Source organism: Pleurodeles waltl, chromosome 2_1 (assembly GCF_031143425.1).
Source record: "Pleurodeles waltl isolate 20211129_DDA chromosome 2_1, aPleWal1.hap1.20221129, whole genome shotgun sequence".
NCBI lineage: Eukaryota > Metazoa > Chordata > Amphibia > Caudata > Salamandridae > Pleurodeles > Pleurodeles waltl.
In genome coordinates, this window is record NC_090438.1 from 616,849,213 (window position 1) to 616,872,932 (window position 23,720).

The 23,720-nt window shown below is 45.1% G+C and overlaps 1 protein-coding gene across 1 annotated transcript in view; it reads left to right on the forward strand.

The window, feature by feature from the left end:
• The window catches only part of POU6F2 (POU class 6 homeobox 2), a 1,003,473-nt gene that overhangs the window by 838,900 nt on the left and 140,853 nt on the right, over positions 1-23,720 (forward strand). The window contains exon 7 of the mRNA XM_069215810.1: positions 6,388-6,537. Coding sequence (XP_069071911.1) covers positions 6,388-6,537 — 150 coding nt within the window. The remainder of the gene's footprint in view (positions 1-6,387; positions 6,538-23,720) is intronic.

Genomic DNA, 23,720 nt, shown 5'->3' on the forward strand with positions numbered 1-23,720 from the left:
CATTCAAGGTACCAGAACTGTCATCCTGCCACCGCTTGTTGGTTGTAAAGAAAACCGCTTTGTCTCCATTGATCAAGTCAAATTGCATCATGTGGCCAATCCCACACAGTAGGCCTCAAGGATTCTTGGGTCGTTCCCTATCCCTTCTCACTACCATACAGAAAATACCTCTTCAAACATTAAACAATGCAGAAATTATTTCCCCTAAGCTAGGCAGAGAACTAACTTCTGTTGATTCAAATTACCGCTACCAGAAATGTACCAGACTAAGGCCCTCATTGCCAGGGTGGAGGGCAGAGGAAGCACCGCCAACAGGCTGGCGGTGCTTCCCGGGCCATTCTGACCGCGGCGGTAAAGCCGCGGTCAGAAAAGGGGAACCGGCGGTTTCCCGCCGGTTTTCCCCTGGCCCAGGGAATCCTCCATGGCGGCGCTGCTTGCAGCGCCGCCACGGGGATTCCGACCCCCTTCCCGCCAGCCTGTTTCTGGCGGTTTACACCGCCAGAAAGAGGCTGGCGGGAACGGGTGTCGTGGGGCCCCTGGGGGCCCCTGCACTGCCCATGCCACTGGCATGGGCAGTGCAGGGGCCCCCTAACAGGGCCCCAAAAAGATTTTCAGTGTCTGCTTTGCAGACACTGAAAATCGCGACGGCTGCCACTGCACCCGTCGCACCCCTGTAAATCCGCCGGCTCCATTCGGAGCCGGCTTCCTCTTTGCAGGGGCTTTCCCGCTGGGCCGGCGGGCGATCTTTTGGAGATCGCCCGCCTGCCCAGCGGGAAAGTTGTAATGACCCCCGCGGTCATTTGACCGCGGTGCGGTCTTTTGGAGGTTTCCGCCTGGCGGGCGGTGCCCGGCGCCCGCCGGGGTCGGAATGACCCCCTAAGAGGGTCATTCTGACCCTGGCGGGCGGCGGACACCGCCAAATTGTCGCCATTCTGACTTTCCCGCCAAGGGAGCGCCCGCCGGCCCAGCGGGAAAGGCCCTGCAACACAGAGGCCAGCTCCGAATGGAGCCGGCGGTGTTGCAGGGGTGCGACGGGTGCAGTTGCACCCGTCGCGATTTTCACTGTCTGCAATGCAGACAGTGGAAATCTCCCTGGGGCCCTGTTAGGGGGCCCCTGCACTGCCCATGCCATTGGCATGGGCAGTGCAGGGGCCCCCAGGGGCCCCACAACACCCATTCCCGCCAGCCTGTTCCTGGCGGTATAAACCGCCAGGAACAGGATGGCGGGAAGGGGGTCGGAATCTCCATGGCGGCGCTGCTTGCAGCGCCGCCATGGAGGTTCTGCCCAAGCAGGGGAAATCCGGCGGGAAACCGCCGGATTCCCTTTTCTGACCGCGGCTTTAACGCTGCGGTCAGAATGGGCAATGAAGCACCGCCAGCCTGTTGGCGGTGCTTCCGTTGCCCCCGGCCCTGGCGGTCTTGTACCGCCAGGGTCGGAATGAGGCCCTAAGTCTATAGTCCTCCACTACTTCTCAAAACAATGGAGTTATTCATGATGAACCATCTTTAGAGGTGTCTACCAGTTCCCTTTCACCTTCAGTAGCTCCTGTCTTCAGGCTGACTGCTTCTAGGTAATTTTCTGACATCAATGACTTCAGACTTAACCACCGTTTCGCTTCATGGTATGCATAAGCTTTTTCACTGGCTTAAATAAATGCACTTAGCTGATCTGTTGATGGTGAAATTTGTGGATTGTGCTCACCTTGCTGGCTGTCTTCCTGTGGACTGGATTTGTGATTCTTCTTTTCTTGCTTATAAATGGGCACCATCTTCCTGAATGCTCTGCTGTTGAACTGGTAGATGAGGTACTGAAGCCTCATCAGTCTTTCCACAAAGCGAGAAGAAACTTGTCCCTAGTGAACACGTCCGCTGTTCTAGTTTCTGATGGGATTGTTTATAATAAGGTTCCATATGATATATTTGGTCCTACAGACAGTTTTCAAATTTTGTATGTTTTCAAAATTTCTATGGATCATATAATTACACCTGTCGTTGTGCTTGATGATTGGGATGTGAAAATTATTAAGTCAATGCTTTCTGAGCTTGAAAGCTTTACTGTATTTGAAAGTGAAGATATGTACATGAACTCTGCAAATTATGGTGAAATGTTTTGTTATCATCATGATGCACACCGTTACCTACATAGAGATAGCACCCTACATACCGTTTTTAGTTAGATGCAATGGAAACACTGTCCAACTCCAACAGAGAGGGAGTTATAAACATACTTAGACAAATTAACACATTTTCTGGGCCTGGTACTACTGATCCTGTATCATATTATTTCAAATTGCCAACAACAAAAGCAAGGAACAATATGCTGTCTGCTACTAAATTAATTTATTCAAATTCAGTCATTTCCCAACTCACCACCAAGAGCTATGACTATTGGGAATAAACAATTGATTTAAAATCAGCTTGGTGAACAGATGATTGGCAAATACAGGGTTTGGACTTCTTATATATTGCATGTCTAATTCCATTACAGAGGATTTTTTGAATGACACTGTTCAGCAGACTACTTGCCTAGGTCTAGCAAAAATTAAAGAACTGAATGCTCCCAGTATCCCTTCAATTGTAAAATTTAATAAGTGGAAAAATGAAGTACATGACACAAAAGAACAGCTCAATGGTATGGTTAAGAATGGTACATTTAACTCAACACTTTCAGGTCCCAACATGCGGTTATTGTGGCCAGTGGACAAAAATGATTGCCATGCATATTTTGAAAACTCTACACAGGGTTTCAAAGCAAACAGACTTTTATTCCTCCTCGTGTTTTTGCTTTTTCTAAATATGCTGTATTCTGCAGCACGCATAGAAAGAGCAAAATGCCAGACATGGTTGTTTATGTGCGGGAATGTATCCCTTCCTGCACATAAACAAACATTTGAAAATTACACCTTGGCACTTTTGTGTGTGCTGCATTCTGCAGCACACACAGAAGTGCCAAATCACCAATAGTGGTTGTTTATGCGCAGGAAAGGACACCTTCCCACACATGAACAAACACACCCCTTAAAACACAAATCGTTGCACGATGGTGCAAGGATGCCTGCATTGGCGCTGGCAGCTAAATTTAGCACTGGTGCAGGGGACGACACAGGGGTGCACTGTATTCACTTAAATGTGTTGTGAAAATGACGGAGCGGGGCGCTGCCAATTCTGGCGCAGCGTTGCGCTCCGTCATTTTCCTATGAATATGGGCCATAGAATAATAAACATGAACATCTTTCACTTTTTGGGTTTGATTAGAATGTGTTTCCTTGTGGCCTACCCATAAATGGTTACCTGGTAAGTGTGAATGAAAGCCATGGCAATGTCTGGCTGTGCTTCTGTTGCACTCTGACAGCTATTTGTGAAAGATGTTGACACAACAGGCTGCTAAGAGAATCCTATCCATGGGCATTCATTACATTCTCTTTTTAACCTTTCAAGGGGCACACAAAATAAAGGGATACTGGGGAACCCCTAGTTATTTTTGCTCTCTCAAATACACCAACAAAGAAATATCACTGATGGTGAGCTTTTCCTGGTTTCTAGGGTGCCATGATCTGATCTGATGATGAAGTGCCACCCACTACTAGAATTGATGCAGGTCAAACTACAAAACACAAGTGCAAGTGCAAATGCATATTATGCTACCAACGATCACGAATCATCAGTCTGAGGACACCTTTGTGGTATATAAGCACAGTGGCATAACACAAATTAATGTGATGAGAGACCCCTTCGTTTTCCATGTCTCCCAGATATTCAGTGATCTTGGGCTGTATGGGGCCCCTTTGAAGGCTAAACGGCCCTCTGGAGGTTGCCCACCTGCGCGCAGGGGCTCTAGGGGCCTGCCTGACTCTTAGGAGAGTAATATAATTTACTATGCATAAATGTTCTGTAGGATAAAAGAGTTTTTATGATCAGTTGAATTGGCATTCAGCTTTTACATAATGCTTGACTGCAGATAGCATCTCCCTATCATTTTACATTTACGTGGGGAGGTGCTGTAAATTTTGGTCAGGAGAGTTCTACGAAATGATATTTGCACATTCTTTGCACAATACTCATTGGGTGCCAGTCTACGTGATACACAGGAGCGTATGATGTTACTTCCAAGGATACATCCTAGACTCCCAATTGCCAAACTCGCTAATTTCTGTGGCTGAACTACTTATGACAAACTGGTATGCCGCTGTTCCTTTGTGACACACCAACCACACCCCTTTTAGCCTAACACCCTAAGTAATATTACCACAGATAATAAATGACTTGTTATGTATATTTCTTTAAGGGGTTTCAAGAGTTTCTAATATTTTTTGTTGAACTTACTAAATGAAAGTTCTAAAAGTGTTGGATAGATTTAAATGTTGTTTTGCCATTTTAAAAACGTGGGGGCATATTTATACTCCATTTGCGCCGAATTTGCGTCGTTTTTTTCAACGCAAATTCGACGCAAAACTAACTCCATATTTATACTTTGGCGTTAGACGCGTCTAGCGCCAAAGTTCATGGAGTTAGCGTCATTTTTTTGCATGAACACGTTTTTTGCGTTAATGATATGCAAGGTAGGCGTTCTCGTCTTAAAAAATGACTCCGATGCTATTGCGTCGGATTTATACTCCCGGGCAAAAATGACGCCCGGGAGTGGGCGGGACTAAAAAACCTGCATTTGCGCCGGATTTTAGCGCCTGGGTCAGGGCAGGCGTTAAGGGACCTGTGGGCTCAGAATGAGCCCAGAGGTGCCCTCCCAAGCCCCCAAGGACACCCCCTGCCACCCTTGCCCACCCCAGGAGGACACCCAAGGCTGGAGGGACCCATCCCAGGGAAGAAAAGGTAAGTTGTGGTAAGATTTAAAAAAAAAAAAAAATTGTGGCATAGGGGGGCCTGATTTGTGCCCCCCTACATGCCACTATGCCCAATGACCATGCCCAGGGGACAGAAGTCCCCTGGGCATGGCCATTGGGCAAGGGGGCATGACTCCTGTCTTTGCTAAGACAGGAGTCATGTTAATGGCGTCTGGACGGCAAAAAAAAATGGCGCAAATCGGGCTAAGACGATTTTTTTGCCTCAGCCTGACTTGCCCCATTTTTGGACGCCCAAACGCCATTTTTCCCTATGCCGGCGCTGCCTGGTGTACGTGGTTTTTTTTCACGCACACCAGGCAGCGCCGGTCGGCTAACGCCGGCTAACTCCATTCAATAAATACGGCGCCCGCATGGCGCTTCAGAATGGCGTTAGCCGGCGCTAATTTTTTGGGCGCAAAACTGCGTTAGCGCAGTTTTGCGTCAAAAAGTATCAATATGGCCCGTGATGTGTTAGTGGAGCAGTTCTAACTATGCACTAGATTTGCTTTAGGATATGATTTGTTGAAACAGTTTGCTATGATTTGCTACTCTGGAGTGTTAGCGAAACATTTCTAATACATTTTTTTAAAGGAAGATTTTCTAGAAAATAAATGTATGTTTAGAGCTTAATTGTTTGCTTAAGATTTTAAGCATTTAGCAACATTTTGAAAAGATTATACTAGCTCATATCGGTCAGAATTATTTAGAATTGTACCAGTGGTGTTTATTACATGTGACATTTTCTTATGTTTTTTAAGGTTTGAATTGTTAACTGAAATGGTTAATAGGTAAAATCTTAAAGTTGAAACATTTGTTTCAGAGAAAAATGGTAATTGCTAACTTGCAAATAAAAAACGAAAGAAACATTTAAATTACTATTTTTATTAATGAACATTAAAGGAACAGATGAGTGTTAAATTGTAGGAGGAACCAACGTTAATTTCAGAAACCTAAGAATGGGCTTGGTTTGGAGAAAAGTTTCTTTAAAAATGTTTTCTAAACGACTGGACTGGTTCACTCCTGACTTTGTGGCATGTTTCAGACTGACACCTGCCACTCCATATTTAAGGATTTGTGATTTCCATTTAACAACAGACTGTTCAGGCCAATTTTCATCTTTGAACAAAATACATGGCATTTGTCTTCTCACAGTGTTTTTCTTCATATGTCAGTGTGCAAAACATTGAGACATTGGCAGGAAGGAGGAAAACGCCTATGGGATGGTTAACATCTAACTATTTTAAATTAATGGCTATAATCTTTTGCTGATCAATTATTTTAAGCATGATTAAATCAATGGTCACTAAACACACAAAGCACCTGGCGCTCTTCGGATTAAGTGCAACTTTGCATTAATGGAAATCTGTTCTGACATTTTTGTTTTAGATATTGGGCTCCAAAAAAGTAATATTGATAACTCAAAAGCACGAAAGTTGATATCCTATACATCTTTTTAGTTTAGTAACTCATTCTGTGTGTAGTGAATAGATGTAATGATTTTGCTATGCATGAACAATTTGCCTACAGTCAATTGTTTCATTTATTTCAGATGGTTAACAATCCCCTAGCAAGTCAGGCCGCAGCAGCGGCAGCAGCAGCAGCCGCCATGGGCTCCATTGCAAGCTCCCAAGCCTTTGGCAATGCACTTTCCAGTCTGCAGGGGGTTACAGGTCAACTAGTGACTAATGCACAAGGACAGGTAAGTGTGAATGAATTAAAACATCAATATATTAATTTCTCTGAATGAATATTGCAACAGGAAATAAATATCACAAATGCAACATTCTTTAAGTAATGGAAAATAGCAATATATGCGGCCAACAATCAATTATTCCTACCATAAAATGTTGAAACTGCATGTTTTCATCTCTAATTAGAAAAGACTAGAGAAGCAAATTTCATGAAGGAAACACATTCCTGTTCATCCTATCTTTTCAGCTCTAATTAAGTGAATGGATTCTATGAAAGAAAAGGTATGACATTTGTCGTTTTGGAGTTAACTTCCAGTGTGAAGCAAAATAGTTGTCATCACGCCAGACCTTATTTTGTGCAGTGGTTGCAGGAGGTGGGCAGAAAATGATGCAGGAGAGATAGTAAAACGGGAACAGAAAAGAATATGCAAGTGTGGGATAAAGAGACAGGAAGTGTAGTGTAGTGAAGAAAAGAGGCGTGAGTAGGAACCAAGGCTTGTCAGCTTTCATTTTCAGCAGCACTGGCATTCAGCAATACCCTTGCACTTCCTTTTTGGGTTTCACCTACTGGACAGCGCATGCAATGTCTGTTATGAAATGCATGGTTAGCTTACAGTGCGATTAGAGGCCGCCCACTTATTACGATTGGATGGCTTCACTGTCAGTCTTATTTGCTTACTTCTTATTCTTTAGCTTGTGTGGGCTTTACTTCCTTTTCCTTTGTTTGTTTTGCCCCTGAGCATAGATATATGACTTATGTCCTTTCACTGCTTGCTTTCCATGCTCTACACTTTTCATCCAGTTTAACAAAAAAGGTTTGCACATTTTCTTTTTAGTTACTAATCCAACTGGGATTGGTAACTAAAAAGAAAAAAAATCTGCATAATTTTGTATGTGCGTGCATGTGAGGTGCGCACACCTACATAAAGACGATGTCAGCCATATTTAATTATTTTTTTAATTCATTAACCATGCTTGACAGCACTAGGGATGAAGAGCAGCTTGGCTGAAACCCATTAGCAAAGTCAGTAAGTCACAAAGGTTAGACTAATTGGCTTTACCAATGCTCGTTTACAAAGGTATTATTGTTTTAGTTACCTCCGTGGTAGTCGAAACATTTGAGTCCCTGAGTTTATATGTGATTATAGGTACACTGCAACCCAAAAGGTTCCCGCTCCGGGGTTGCAAAGGGCCCAATACTACTGAATAGGCTTCTGAATTAATGAAACAGTTATCCTTGACTCTGAGAGCGTTCACAGTTCTATTTCAAGGACTAAAAAAATAAATTTGTACACTGGGCTGGTTGTTGATATCACAGCAAACTCAAATTTCTTCCGTGCTAAAGAGAATTAACATTTGGTTAGAGAAGAATGTATAATATGTGGGAGATTGCAATCGTCATACAAATCCTTGTGCTTTCTTTCCTTATTGCAAAAACAACAAGTGATGGATGGAATGCTGAACATTGTCAAACACTCACCCCCAGTCACAGATCTGGGTTTAATCCATCGTTCTTTTGCTCACCATGCCACCCCAGTTTGGACCCAGCCATATGCAAATCAGTCTTGACCCTGTTCCTCATGGGAACAGTCCAGCCCGAACTGCCAAGCCAGGTCCTCACTGGACCGGAAACAAGCATCCTGGACCGGTTTCGGGGTTTCACCCCTCATCAGCCAGGTTAGCTTGAATCCAGTGGCATGGGAAGCACGGGACCCACGTCTGGGCATACCCTTCCCACTTAGGGCGACAAAGCAAAAGCAACAAGTGATGGACGGAATGCTGAACATTGTCAAACACTCACCCCCAGTCACAGATCTGGGTTTAATCCATCGTTTTTTTGCTCACCATGCCACCCCAGTTTGGACCCAGCCATATGCAAATCAGTCTTGACCCTGTTCCTCATGGGAACAGTCCAGCCCGAACTGCCAAGCCAGGTCCTCACTGGACCGGAAACAAGCATCCTGTGACCGGTTTCGGGGTTTCACCCCTCATCAGCCAGGTTAGCTTGAATCCAGTGGCATGGGAAGCACGGGACCCACGTCTGGGCATACCCTTCCCACTTAGGGCGACAAAGCAAAAACAACAAGTGATGGACGGAATGCTGAACATTGTCAAACACTCACCCCCAGTCACAGATCTGGGTTTAATCCATCGTTCTTTTGCTCACCATGCCACCCCAGTTAGGACCCAGCCATATGCAAATCAGTCTTGACCCTGTTCCTCATGGGAACAGTCCAGCCCGAACTGCCAAGCCAGGTCCTCACTGGACCGGAAACAAGCATCCTGGGACCGGTTTCGGGGTTTCACCCCTCATCAGCCAGGTTAGCTTGAATCCAGTGGCATGGGAAGCACGGGACCCACGTCTGGGCATACCCTTCCCACTTAGGGCGACAAAGGAAAAACAACAAGTGATGGACGGAATGCTGAACATTGTCAAACACTCACCCCCAGTCACAGATCTGGGTTTAATCCATTGTTCTTTTGCTCACCATGCCACCCCAGTTTGGACCCAGCCATATGCAAATCAGTCTTGACCCTGTTCCTCATGGGAACAGTCCAGCCCGAACTGCCAAGCCAGGTCCTCACTGGACCGGAAACAAGCATCCTGGGACCGGTTTCGGGGTTTCATCCCTCATCAGCCAGGTTAGCTTGAATCCAGTGGCATGGGAAGCACGGGACCCTCGTCTGGGCATACCCTTCCCACTTAGGGTGACAAAGCAAAAACAACAAGTGATGGACGGAATGCTGAACATTGTCAAACACTCACCCCCAGTCACAGATCTGGGTTTAATCCATCGTTCTTTTGCTCACCATGCCACCCCAGTTTGGACCCAGCCATATGCAAATCAGTCTTGACCCTGTTCCTCATGGGAACAGTCCAGCACGAACTGCCAAGCCAGGTCCTCACTGGACCGGAAACAAGCATCCTGGGACCGTTTCGGGGTTTCACCCCTCATCAGCCAGGTTAGCTTGAATCCAGTGGCATGGGAAGCATGGGACCCACGTCTGGGCATACCCTTCCCACTTAGGGCAACAAAGCAAAAACAACAAGTGATGGACGGAATGCTGAACATTGTCAAACACTCACCCCCAGTCACAGATCTGGGTTTAATCCATCGTTCTTTTGCTCACCATGCCACCCCAGTTTGGGAAGACCTGGCCTAGCAGTTCGGGCTGGACTGTTCCCATGGGGAACAGGGTCAAGACTGATTTGCATATGGCTGGGTCCAAACTGGAATGGCATGGGCAGCAAAAAAACAATGGATTAAACCCAGATCTGTGACTGGGGGTAAATGTTTGACAATGTTCAGCATTCCGTCATTCACTTGTTGTTTTTGCATTTGTCGCCCTAAGTGGGAAGGGTATGCCCAGACGTGGGTCCCGTGCTTCCCATGCCACTGGATTCAAGCTAACCTGGCTGATGAGGGGTGAAACCCCGAAACTGGTCCCAGGATGCTTGTTTCCAGTCCAGGGAAGACCTGGCCTAGCAGTTCGGGCTGGACTGTTCCCATGGGGAACAGGGTCAAGACTGATTTGCATATGGCTGGGTCCAAACTGCAATGGCATGGGCAGCAGAAAAACGATGGATTAAACCCAGATCTGTGACTGGGGGTGAATGTTTGACAATGTTCAGCATTCCGTCCATCATGTACCTACTTGCTCGCAGTTAATTATTACAGATGACTAGTGACATCACGTTATAGCTGGTCTTCCCAATAGATGAGCATAGCATAGCATTAGAGAAGCTAGAGGCAAGGCAGTTCTTTACAATGTTTATGTGCTCCAGTAACAGTGTGTAAAACACTCTGGCCCGTATTTATACTCCGTTTGCGCCAAATTAGCGTCGTTTTTTTCGACGCAAATTCGGCGCAAAACTAACGCCATATTTATACTTTGGCGTTAGACGCGTCTAGCGCCAAAGTATTGGCAAAGAGTGTCATTTTTTAGCGTGAACGCCTTCCTTGCGTTAATGAGATGCAAGGAAGGCGTTCCCGTCTGAAAAAATGACGGCGACGCAAATGCGTCATATTTATACTCCCGGGCAAAAATCACGCCCGGGAGGTGGCGGGTCAAAAAACCCCGCATTTGCGCCACATTTTAACACCTGGGTCAGGGTAGGCGTTAAGGGGCCTGTGGGCTCAAAATGAGCCCACAGGTGCCCTCCCCTGCCCCCAGGGACCCCCCCTGCCACCCCTGCCCACCCCAGGAGGACACCCGAGGATGGAGGGACCCACCCCAGGGACATTCAGGTAAGTTCACGTAAGTATAATTTTTGTTATTTTTCAATTTTTTTTGGGTGGCATAGGGGGGCCTTATTTGTGCCCCCCTACATGCCACTATGCCCAATGACCATGCCCAGGGGACATAAGTCCCCTGGGCATGGCCATTGGGCAAGGGGGCATGACTCCTGTCTTTACTAAGACAGGAGTCATTTAAATGGCGTCTGGGCGTCGAAAAAATGGCGCTAATCGGGTTAAGACGATTTTTTAGCGTCAACCCGACTTGCGCCATTTTAAGACGCCCTAGCGCCATTTTCCCCCTACACCGGCGCTGCCTGGTCTACGTGTTTTTTTTCCACGCACACCAGGCAGCGCCGGTCTGATTGCGCCGTCTAACGCCATTCCATAAATACGGCGCCCGCATGGCGCTTCAGAATGGCGTTAGACGGCGCAAAATTTTTTGACGCTAAACTGCGTTAGCGCAGTTTAGCGTCAAAAAGTATAAATATGGGCCTCTGTTTATCCTTCCAGGAAATCTAGACAGTGCTTTCAGTTCAACGAGCCAACTTTCTTCATCGTCTGCCTAGAAAGTCAGGCTCTGGAATGCAGCAAGCAAGGAGCACACTCATTGCATGAAAAAATGAAAAGTACTGTCAGTTTCTGAAAAATGTAAAACTACCATGCAAGTGAGAAGGGAGGATGGGCAGCCACAGAGAGACATAGGGGAGCCCATTCGGATTGCTAGGGAAAGAAACAAACATTTGCAAATCCAATAGATCACGCCTACGAGATAAGAGCTATTGGTTTTGTCAATGTTTAGCCACGTTGTTGTACAGCAGTGTGGCTGCCACGCAGCATGACTTCAAATGCTTTGCCAATAGGTCTCTTCTAAGAGGTACTGGCTTTGTCAATGTTTTATCCATGTTGTACAGCTGCATGGCTATGGCTGCTGTGCAGCATGGCTGAAAGTAAAAAATAAGAAGTGTTATATGCATGTCTAGCACTGGCCGCGTCATGGTGGTCATTTCTTTCCATTTTCCTTTGGTACTTACCGTATCGACCTCAAAAGAATGAAATTCAGTGCTGTCTAGAATTTAAACACTTTACACTTTATTGCCGGGTCAACCACTGATCACAGCTGCTGCCACTGGGCTTTCATATGTGAAAGTGGCTCTCTGGGACAGCTTGGGGATAGAAGAAACTGGAATGATTTCTGGCAATCTGTTTTTCCATTGAATTCTTCGTCTATTTTTTATTTTCCTAATAAAATACATGTTTTAGAAATAGTCTCACTATACGTTTCCTCCATATTCACCATCATGCAAAACTCTTTCTGTATTACGAGTTGGATAATAATATATATAGCACATATTACACAAGCAGTAACGGTGGTGCAACAGACCTTGACTTGTTTTTTGTACCAATACAATGCTCATATATTATGAGTAATGCATCTGTAATAAGCCTGGTCACGTCACTTCTATCATGTTCTCGTATCCTGCAAACTGTTCTTTACCTGTAAAACATATAATAGCTACAATAAATACATTTGTTGATCCTAATCCTAAACACTTGACCAACAAAGTCAAACAACTTACAGAGTTTCAAATTTAAAAAACACTTGGGGCAAATTGTTTTCTCTTTGATCACATTTTAGCTATTTTCTTCAAGGAAAACATCTAGGATTCTGGAAACCTGCCCTTCGTTTGTTCAGCATGGGGGGCACGTGAACAAACATCCTGAATTCTTCTGCCCCCATCCTTTACGGGACCCAGGATAATGCTGACCTTGTCATATTTACAGGATGGGTGCAGAATAGTTCCATCTCAACGCAGAGGGTTGAACGATGAAGCTTGTCAGAGTGGAGCCATATCTAATGAATCATCTTATCGCAGGTGCACACCACACATATTAAAGGAGGATTGTCTGAGCAGCGTGCCCTCTACTGTAACCTTTCAATGTCTGCTTTAACCCTTGTTTCAATCCCTTTTCATCAGAGGATCACTGCTTTCAGAAAGCCTTAAATGGAGGCCTCTCAAAAGCCTGATATGATTGCTGGAACAGTGGGGCATTGTGGTTGAAGAAAAAGAGACTATAATGCTTGCAATTTGCAGTCATATTATTTGTGTGCATGCTTGGGAAAGGCACGCTTCCGGAGTTTTACCTCTGGAAGGGAATGCTTCTTTTCACAGTAGGCCCTAGCATGTGGCATGGGTTTTCTGTCAGAGCTTCAGTAAGTGCACAAACACAGCTCTTTAATGCTGCTTCAAAGGCTTATTTGTTCTTGACATCATCTACCCAAACATTAATTACATATTATTTTTTTGTAATATTTTTTCACCTTGAATGTGTGCACCAAATAAAGACATTCCCCATTCAGGCACAAACCCATACATACACTGCAAGCAGACTTTTTCGTGGAACATAGAATAGCTGTTTAAAGCTGCTGGTCTGTTTTTTTCATGAAGGCGACAACATGGCCTCCATTTCAATGGGGAAGATATCTCCATGCACCCACCTCCAAAAGTGTGCCTGGGACCCTCGTGTCCAGATGACAAGGAGTACTTTGGGGGTGTGGAGGGAGTGGAGGGGCAGGTGCAGAAACCCTAGTCGTGTGCCAGTTCTATGTGGTTCATAGTCAGTGCACTCCTGAAGGCTTTTATTAGCTCTGTGCTTTCATCTGTAATATGGCACGGGTGCAAATGATCCCCTTTTTGTATGTGGTGATGCCCTCATGCAAATGAAGACACACACCTTAGGATCATGCACATTTCCCTCCACCATGATCTATACTACAGAAGGGACCACCCAAGTGTCTGCCATAGCACCTCAGGGACACAAACTCAAATGCTGATTGCTCATCTGGGGTGCAATGTATAATGAGGCCCCAGGTGCAGGGATACTGGCATTGCCAAAGTTTGTTTTGGTTTTGACATCCTTTTTGGCAAAACCATTGTAAGGTGCTGGCCATGCATGCACGCATATGGGCACATGGAGGCAGCCAACTTGGAATTGCAATACAAAGAATGACAAAAAACATTCTAAAATGTGTGATGCTAAGGCATGCATGGCTGGCCATCTGTGAATGGTTTAGAATGGAAACATTCAGAAATAGCTGCCTGCTGCTGTATTAGTGGTGGAAATGGGAACGGGTGACTAGGGGTGTAAATGGATTCTGGGGTCGAGAGGTATCTTCAATAAACAGAGCTGACGGGCAAGGATTGAGCAGATAGACTGGGAAGACAGAGAGAAAATAGTCCCTCAAGCATTGCAATGTAAGGTCCTGACATCGCCAAAGAAAGGATACAAGTCATCTAATTGAAACACAATGAGATAGCAAGGCTCCTCTGTGCTAGACAAATATACGAATGGGGGAACGTTGTTGATTCAGGACTAGGGTACTGAGATAGAGTGAAAGCCGTTGAATCACAAGCACATGACACACCCAAAGCCCACTGGAAGTAGTTTGGAAACAGTAGCTCTGATACAGTCAGTTTTGGGATCGTCAGCCCTAAATCTGTATTTTGCATTACTCTCAAGTCATGATCAAGGCATTGCAGTCAGAAACAGAAAACATAAATCTGACCAGGAAACTCATTGAGCTGACATAAATTCGAATTTTATTTAAATACGTTTGACCCATCTCTTTTAGGGTCACAACAACATTTTAAAAACACTAATAGCAAATAGCACACACTTTTTGAAACTTTCAAACTTTTGCATGCATGGTTGGTGAGATCAGTGCGTAATTTGGGCTATTGGTTGTTAGTGGGGCCCACTGGAACTCATTTTTGGGACTGACATTTATTTTTCCTCATCATACTTTATATAACTCAGCACAAGGGAAAGAAAAACACAAATGGGAGAAAGAAGGAGGAAGAAAAAAAAAAGGGAAAACAGTGACAAAGAAAAACAGCAGCTATGAAAATGAACCTGGAAGAGCAAGATAAACGGACAGGAAGTGTCTGGTAGTTAATGAAAGTGGCATGAGGTAGCATTCAGACTACACATCCTTGGAATTCAGCACCCTAACATTCTGATAGCTGCATACTTTGGGCCCGGCACTTAGGGGCAGATTTGCGCCTCCTTGCGCCACACTAGTGTTATTTTCTTATGCTAATGTGGCGTTAGAAAGGCATTATTGCTGCACTGGATTTACAAAGTGGTGCAATGCATGCATTGCTCTACTTTGCACCCCCCTGCACCACATTATGTCTGTGTTCCAGTGTTAGGAGGCCTGCAAAAATGACGCAGTAAAATCTGCAAGATTTCACTGCCCCATTTGAGGAATCATTTTTAACGTCTGCTCAGAGCAGGCGTTAAGATAACGCACCCATATTAACCTATGGGCCTCCATGCACTTTGCTCCACTAGCGTCAACATTTTTGACACTAGTGGAGCAAAGCGACACAATAGATAAAAAAATGTTGACACTATTGGCCTAAGGTGCACCATGGTGCGGCGTATTACAAATACGGCGCACCCATGATGTCGTTAGATGGGGCAGAGGTGAGGCAAGAAAACTGGCGCATCAGTGCTGACATGCCAGTTTCTTGTAAATCTGCTTGTTAATATTCTACAAATAAAGCACTGATTGAGAGTTAAAAGGGATAGTAAGAGTTGGTTGGGTGCAATGTAATACAGCCATTTCTCTTTTATCAAGAATATATAGGGTTATATATGAACCACACACTCCATGTCACAAATATATTTTGCTCCTTTACAGCTAAACACCCATAAGGTGTGAAGTTCTGGAGTTTCTGGCCATGAAAATAAGGTCTGGATTAGGGGGAAAAGCCAACCTTTATTACAAATACGACGCACCCATGATGTCGTTAGATGGGGCAGGGGTGAGGCAAGAAAACTGGCGCATCAGTGCTGACATGCCAGTTTCTTGTAAATCTGCTTGTTAATATTCTACAAATAAAGCACTGATTGAGAGTTAAAAGGGATAGTAAGAGTTGGTTGGGTGCAATGTAATACAGCCATTTCTCTTTTATCAAGAATATATAGGGTTATATATGAACCACACACTCCATGTCACAAATATATTTTGCTCCTTTACAGCTTAACACCCATAAGGTGTGAAGTTCTGGAGTTTCTGGCCATGAAAATAAGGTCTTATTAGGGGGAAAAGCCACCCTCGTGCTAATTACTCTAGTTCTTTGTCCTTCAAGTGAATTGAGATTGTAATGAACAAAGATCAGCAAGCAAGTACCTTATATGGTCTATTCCCTTAGGTCAAGGTATCGCTGCTTGGTAAATTGTACTCTGCTGTTGAACCTGTGCTGTGCTTCGTCTCACGGGGAGTGGTAAATCAAATACTCTGTGGGTGAAGGAAAACATCCCCCTCTTTCTGCTACAGCAGCACAGCTCCATTTGTGTGGCAGCGAGAATAGCTTCTGCAGTGAGATAGCCGAAGCTTTGTTGTGCAGGGGAGAGGGTTCATTACCTTCCTCCTCTGTCTTCCTCGTCTTGGTCCTCTCTTACGGAGGGATGTTTCCTGTTTCGACCGAATTCACCCAGCTCAAAAAAAGAACTCTCCCAGGATAAGCCCCTTTCACATGACCATGGGCAGAATGCTTCCCTTGGTTTATGTAGGAAGGGCCCAGCCCAGAACTTCCTGTTCGTTTTCTGTTGCATGGATTCACCCAGCAGAATCCAGGTAGGTGATATTGCTCTATTTTAATTGTTATTTCATATTAGTTTTTGTGGTGCGGCCTACATTAGTGACAGCACTCAGGGCATACCGGGACCTTTGTGTCATCTAAATTACATGCTAACTCCTCCACAGACCAGTTAGGAGATAGTCTCTGCCATAATAACAGTCCCTAGTTTAGCGGGCTGCAAGCCATTTTGTTTTGTATTCAAGGCTTTTAGTTAGCCCTCCTACAAGTGCTCTCACAATGTTGGGACCACTGCCTACCAATTCCAAGATGGCAGCAGTCTTGCGTTGTTAACCAGGTTCCCGCAACCCAGTGCTTAAGTATTTAGAGCATATTACCCTCCATTTCTAGGTGATGATTGCAGTCATTGAGGGGAAGCACATTTCCAAAAGGAGGATGAATCCTGTTTCGCCTTGCCGTTCAGAGGGGAGGAAGAGCCAATGCCTCAGGTTACTTCTGGATCTTCTTCTGTCACTGATCTCAATGTGTTACAAAGTTGGTCTCTAAAACAGGATTTTTTTCACCTTGTCGGAGGAAAGAGACAGAATCTTTACCAGTTCACAAGCCAATCACAGGATTATGTCCAGAGAGTGGTGGGATATTGAGAAAACGGCCTGTCCATGCTTTTGGTGAAACGTTACCCTTTGCAAGGGCTCCCTGGGGAATTTCTTTCTTCAGAGAAATTAGACTCCTTAATGGCTGGTCTGGCATCTAGCAAGTCAATTATTTCAGAGGACGACCGACCAGGTGGATAAAAAGGTGGAGGAAGCAAGTAATCGAATAATCTTTTTCTGCAGCTACCTTCACTATCAGTGCAGGAGCATATGCCACCTATGCTGAATTGCCTTTGATTCAGGACTTTCATGCCTTGGCAGAAGGGATTGATAAAGAGCAAGACATCAATTCTAGGCTGGCTTTGATGTAACAGCAGGTACGGTTCCTCTCTGACATCACCTATGATTCCTTATATTTGGCGACTGCTTCTGCATGTTTTCTATATTTGCGAGGCATCACCTTTGGATGAAGTCCTGGAAAGCAAACAAAGCCTGGAAATCTCTCTTAAGTCTTCTACCTTTTACTGGGTTCATGTTGCTTAGCGCTCAGCTACAGAACATTGTGAAGAGTAGAAGAGGACCATATATTGATGGTTGTGGTGAAACCTCCTACTAGAAGATGGGGTATTGGTAACAGAAGAGTTTTTGGGCAGTCCACTTCTTCTAGAGGTGGTAATCAGCCCCTTTGTGCCAGGGGTCACGGCCAATGTAGTCTCTTTGATAAATCCCAGCAGCAGTCAGCAACCACTCAAGGTGTACCATCGTCATCAAAATCCTGGCTTGCCTCTGGTGGTGGGTAAGAAGGATCCATGTATTCGTGGACATTTGGTGGAAGGACATCTCAGATGCCTGGGTCCTAAATTTGGTACAACATGGTTACAGAATAAAATTTTCTTCCCCTCCCGAAGAATTTTCCATACCTACCCCTACTCTCCAAAATCCAAGGAACGAACAAGCACTCAAGAGGGGAATGCAATACCTACTGGGGAAGAAGTCAGTTATTCCACTACCTGCACTAAAAAAAGGCAAAGGTTCCTATTCCATCATGTTCTTGGTCCAGAAGCAGACAGGGGACTTCTGTCAAGTTTTGGACCTCAAAGCTGTGAACCAATTCATGCTTTACAAGTGATTCAAGAAGGTGAGTCTCAAAGACGTATCACCTCTGATTTTCCAAGGAAAGTTCCTAGTTTCTAGTGCTTTAAAGGATGCCTATTTGCACATAACTATGTGTCCAAGTTCTTAAAATATTTAAGATTTTATGCATTAGGCCAGCACTATCAATTTTGTGTACTTCTTTTTGGTTTGGCCACAGCTCCTAGAGTGTTTACCAAGACTCTAGCACCTTTCGTTGGTAACCTTCATTCCTGGGTTTGATTCCTTTCCAATGCTTGGACGATTGGTTAATTTCTGCATCTTCTTTTCTTAAGGGCAAGAGACAGTCCAGTCGGTGTGTGAAACACTAACAAAGCATGGCTGACTGATAAACTGAGAAAATTTACACTTTGTGCCTTCCCAAAAACTGCACTACATCAGAACCCCGTTCAACAGTGCAGTGAACAAAGTGTTTTTGTCTCCATCTCATCAAGACAAGTTCCAGTCTTGCTTAAGAACTCTTTTGCAACTTCACTAGGCTCCAGTGCACAATGGTTGCAGTCCAAAGAGACATGGTAGCAGCTCTGTTGTTCGTACCATAGTCTTGCCTTCACCTTTACCATCTAGTATAGCATCTTCATCAATTCTTGAGTCCAACTTCCCAGAGCTATGAGACCCTGGTACCAGTTTTGCCAGACATTATCCATAAACTTCAATGGTGGTTGTATCCCAATAATCTCAGCAAAGGACTCTTCTCTCTTTTCCCCTTCCTGTGACAGTCACTTCGAATGCGAGCAGTCTGGGGTGGGGCGACTATCATCTCAGGGTCTGAGAATGGCCTTGGAATATCCCAGTTCCTCAAATTGGAATGAGCTGGCAGCAGTTTTACAGAGCTTTGCTTCCCTTTTACCTCCTAATTATCAACAAACCTGTGCTAATTTTCACAGACTACCAGGCGACCCAAGCTTATGTAAAAAACCTGGGGAGTAGCAGAGTCCCTTCTTTGTCCCAGATAGCTAACAAATTGGGGTTTAGGTGAAGATCGGGGTTACTCTCTTTGACAGCAATTTATCTTCCTGGGAAGGCGAATGGGCATGAAGATCTTCTGAGCCGCACATTCCCGTCCTGAGTGACAACGCCACTTTCCCTGCTTCCCTTTCAGGAGTTAATCCAAAAATTTAGGGAACCCCGGCTAGACCCTTTTGCTTTTCCCCAAGGCACTCAGCTTCCAAAGTTCTCCTCCCTTCCTCCATCCAGCTCAGCATGGAGGGTGGATGTAAGAAGTTTTGGTAGCCTAAAGGCCTCCTCTTTGCCTTTGATCCTTTTCCTCTGATAGCCAAAGTTCTGGCCAAAATCAGGACATGAAAGTGGAGGTGCTTCAAGTCATTCCAGCCTGGAACCATCATCCCTAGTTCCCATTACTCAAGTAGCTGGCTTGCAGTCCTCCTTGGATTTTCTTTGTCTCCTGTCAGATTCTCATCGCTATCGGAAAAAGCGCTCCGCTGTCTGTCCCTGGGAGTCTGGAAGTTGAAAGGTTGAGGTTAGAAGCCTGTGGAGTTGCCTGGACACTTCTCTCTCAATTCAAAATTATAGACAAAGTACTACACCTGAAATCTATGAAAGGCATTTGAAAAACATTTAAGGTTCGTATGAGCAGCAGGTCCTTAATCCTTCGGGATGAGATGGGGGAAACATTTTGGAGTTTTTAAGGGATGGCTTTTTGTTAGGTTCTTTGCTCCTCTTAACCAGTGGGCAACCATTAAAGCTTTTAGGGGCTGTTCTCTAGCAGTGTTTGATCCATTGGCTTCAATCCTGCTGAGAAGTTTTGCTTTGATGCGCACAGTAGTGCATACTCTTTTCCTTGCCTGGGACTTGCCTCTAGTACCCAACATACCGCAGGGCACCCCTTTGAACCTCTTTCTTTGATGTTTTTGCAACTCCTGACTTTCTTCCTGGTTGCTATTGCTTCAGGGAGGAAATTAGGTGAGATTAACACTTCGATTTGCCATGACTACTTTATTCGCTTCCATCCTGTTAAATTGGTTATGCATTCCTGATGCTTCCTTCATTCAAAAGGTATTTTCATCTTTTCATTTGTCTCAGGACATTATTCTCCCCACAATGTTTCTTCTTCTATACTCCAGGCAATGCCCTTCTTCACACTTTGACTCTTCAAGAAGCTCTCTCTATTTACTTGGAGAGAACTGCAGCTTTTTTAAAGATTGACTTTTTTTTGTGACTTTTGGTCAAGGAGATAAGGGCTTTAGTCCTAAAACAGCCATTCTAACCAGTTGGGTTAGGATCGTCATTTCTTTGGCTTATTGTACATCTCGAGTTTCTCTTCCCCACAGTGTTCAGGGTTGTGCCATAAGAAGCTTGGCTTTGTCATGGGCAGTGTTAGACTTGGCATCCTTGGCGCTGTCTCCTCTAACCTTTTGCCTCCATTTCCCAGGTTGTTTATGTGTGCTGGACTCTGTTTTTGCTGTTTTTGATAATCTGGGCACTTTACCACTGCTATCCAGTGCGAAAGTGCAAGTGCTACTATGTAAAATATATGTACAATTGGCTTTCCATGATTGGCATATTTGATTTACTAGTAAGTCCCTAGTAAAGTGCACTAGAGGTGCCCAGGGCCTGTAAATCAAAAGCTACTAGTGGGCTAGCAGCACGGGTTGTGCCACTTACTTTAGTCGCCCTGTAAACATGGCCCAGACCTGCCACAGTAGTGTGCAGTTTTAAACTGCCAATTCGACTTGGAAAGTGTAACCACTTGCCAGGCCTAAACTTTCCCTTTTCTTACATGTAAGACACCCTTAAGGTAGGCCCTAGGTAGCCCCATAGGCAGGGTGCAGTTTATGTAAAAGGTGGGACATGAACTTATGTGTTTTACATGTCCTAACAGTGAAATACTGCCAAATTCAGGTTTCACTGTTGCAAGGCATATCTCTCTCAAAGGTTAACATGGGGGCTGTCTTTAAATATTATTATAGTGCATATTCCCTTTGGGAACAGATAGAAATATGAAGTTTAGGGTCTATGAGCTCACAATTAAAAAATACACCTTTTAGTGAATTTGGTATTTAGATTGCGTGTGTGAAAATGCCACTTTTAGAAAGTAGGCATTTTCTTGCTTAAACCATTCTGTGACTCTGCCTGTTTGTGGATTCCCTGTCTGGGTCAGTTTGACAGTTGAACTGGTTGCACCTCTCTCTAGATAGTGACACAAAGGGAGCTGGGGTGGAGCCTGCATATCCTTTGAGCCATCTGTGCTGGGAGGGAGGGGAGGAGTGGTCACTCACATCTGAAAGGGCTATGCCTGCCCTCACACAATGTAGACAATGTAGTCTTCAACCCCCTGGTGTGTGTCTGGGGCCTGGGCAAGGCAGGATCTTACAAATAAGAGTAGGCCTACTTCAAGGCAGAAAGGGGTATAAAAAGAGCACCCAAAACCCCTGAAAATTAGATCACTTCTGGAATCAAGAAAAACCTCTGCCAAGGAGAAGAGCTGAAGAGCTGAGGTTCTTCTGTGGTTGAAGTCTCAGGGCCAACAAAGACTTCCCCTGCCAGCACCTGGACTCTCTGCTGAGAGTCCTGCCCTACCAAGTGGTGCCCTATACAGTTCCTGGGCCCTTGAAAGGTGAAGTTGGCAGACAAGGACTGAAAATCCACGCACAGCCTGCCATGTGGGGAAATTTTCGATACACCTTTTGTGACGCAGCTGAAAAACGACACGGCTCAAATCAATGCTCCACCTGCATTGCGGCTGGAAGATTGAAACAATGCAGCTGGAGAAACAACAAGCAACTCCTGCTAACGGAGGCTGATAACGAAGCAAACCACATGCAGCGTGGTTTTGTGATACCATGCAACTGGATTTTCAACGCAACTTCGCTAGGTGCAGAAAATCAACGCAAAGCCTGCCCAGATCCAACATGCCCATCCAGATTGACGTATATCGCTCTCTTGCGGGAGAGAAGAAATGATGCACGCCAACCCAAATGAAGGAGGAATGACACACGTTCTTGCTTGTGGTGAGAAATCAACGCATCTCTTGCATTTTTTGACTGTATGGTATTATTTTGATGCTACCCAGGTACTTTTGAGGGCTAAGAGCGTTCTCACTGTTTTCTAAGGACTAAGGGCCTCATTACAACCCTGTCGGCCGGCAGTGTATTATGACCGTGGCGCATTAGCCACGGCCATACCGCCGGCCCCTGCAGCTGACCGCCAGGCACCGCTGCCCTGGGGATTATTAGTCCCCAACCGCCAGCCTGTCCATGGCAGTAAACACCGCCATGGAAAGGCTGGCAGTAAGGGGGACTCGGGGTGCCCCTGGGGGCCCCTGCACTGCCCATGCACTTGGCATCGGCAGTGCAGGGGCCCCCAGGCACAGCCCATCGTGCATTTCACTTCCCGAATTTCGGGTAGTGAAATGTGCGACGGGTGATGCTGCACCCGCTGCACATCAACATTGCCACCAGCTCTATGATGAGCCGGCTGCAATATTGATGTGACTTTTCCGCTGGGCCAGCGGATGGAAACACTGTTTCTGTCCGCTGGCCCAGCGGAAAAGTCATAATAGGGAGCCACAAATACCACCAGCACTGGCGGTATTGTGGCGCCCGCAGCTTCGGCGGTCTTTTTGTAAGACCGCCGAAGTTGTAATGAGGGTCTAAGACTCTTATTATTTTAAAAATTCATATCTTGACTTGTGTGATCTTTGTTGTTTTGGTCTTGTTTTGATTAGATAAATACTACCTATTTTTCTAAACCAGTGTTGTGTCATTTTGTAGTGTTTTCTCTGAGTTACTGTGCATGTGTTAGTACAAATACTTAACACATTGCTTCTGAAGTTAAGCCTACCTGCTCGCGCCAAGCTACCAAGGGGGTGAGCAGGGGTTAGCTGAGGGTGATTCTCCTTTACCCTGACTAGAGTGAGGGTCCTTGCTTGGACAGGGGGTAACCTGACTGCCAACCAAAGACTCCATTTCTAACAGGGAGCATTCAAGGGTGCTACACTTGAAGATATGTGTGCTTCTGCCACTTGGGCTTCTTCCCATACTTTCATTGTGTGTTATAAATTGAATATGAAGGCTTTTTGTTCTCCTTTTGTACATAATGTGCTTTCTGTTGTTTTCTAATTTATCTGCATGCACTGTTTAATAAATTTCACTTTTTACATTCCACTTTCTGTGTGTTGTGTCTCTTGTAATGCAAATTAATGTTATATTGACTTTGATATATGCTCCATATGTCAGTGCTGGGATGAGGAAGACAGAGGAGGATTGTAATGACTACTTACCCATAATCTTCATTACTCTGAGTCATAGTCTTCCTCATCGCAGTCCTCAATCCCCTTTCTTCCTCCCTGGGTTAGGATAAGTTTTCTGCAAACCTTTATTTTGCTATTTACAATCTGTTAACATTGCTTGGTACTATCAGGAAGTTCCGGGCCAGGCCCCTCCTATATTATGAACCATTGTAAGTATTCTTTCCAGGGTCAGGTGAAAGGGACTAGACCTGGGAGAGTTTTTTTTTTTAGCTGGGTGAAGTCTGTCAAAATAGGAGACATAGCTTCATGTGGGAGGTGGGGCGAGGAAGACTATGACTGGGAGTAGTGAAGATTACGGTAAATAACCTTGTTACTTTCTCTGCACCA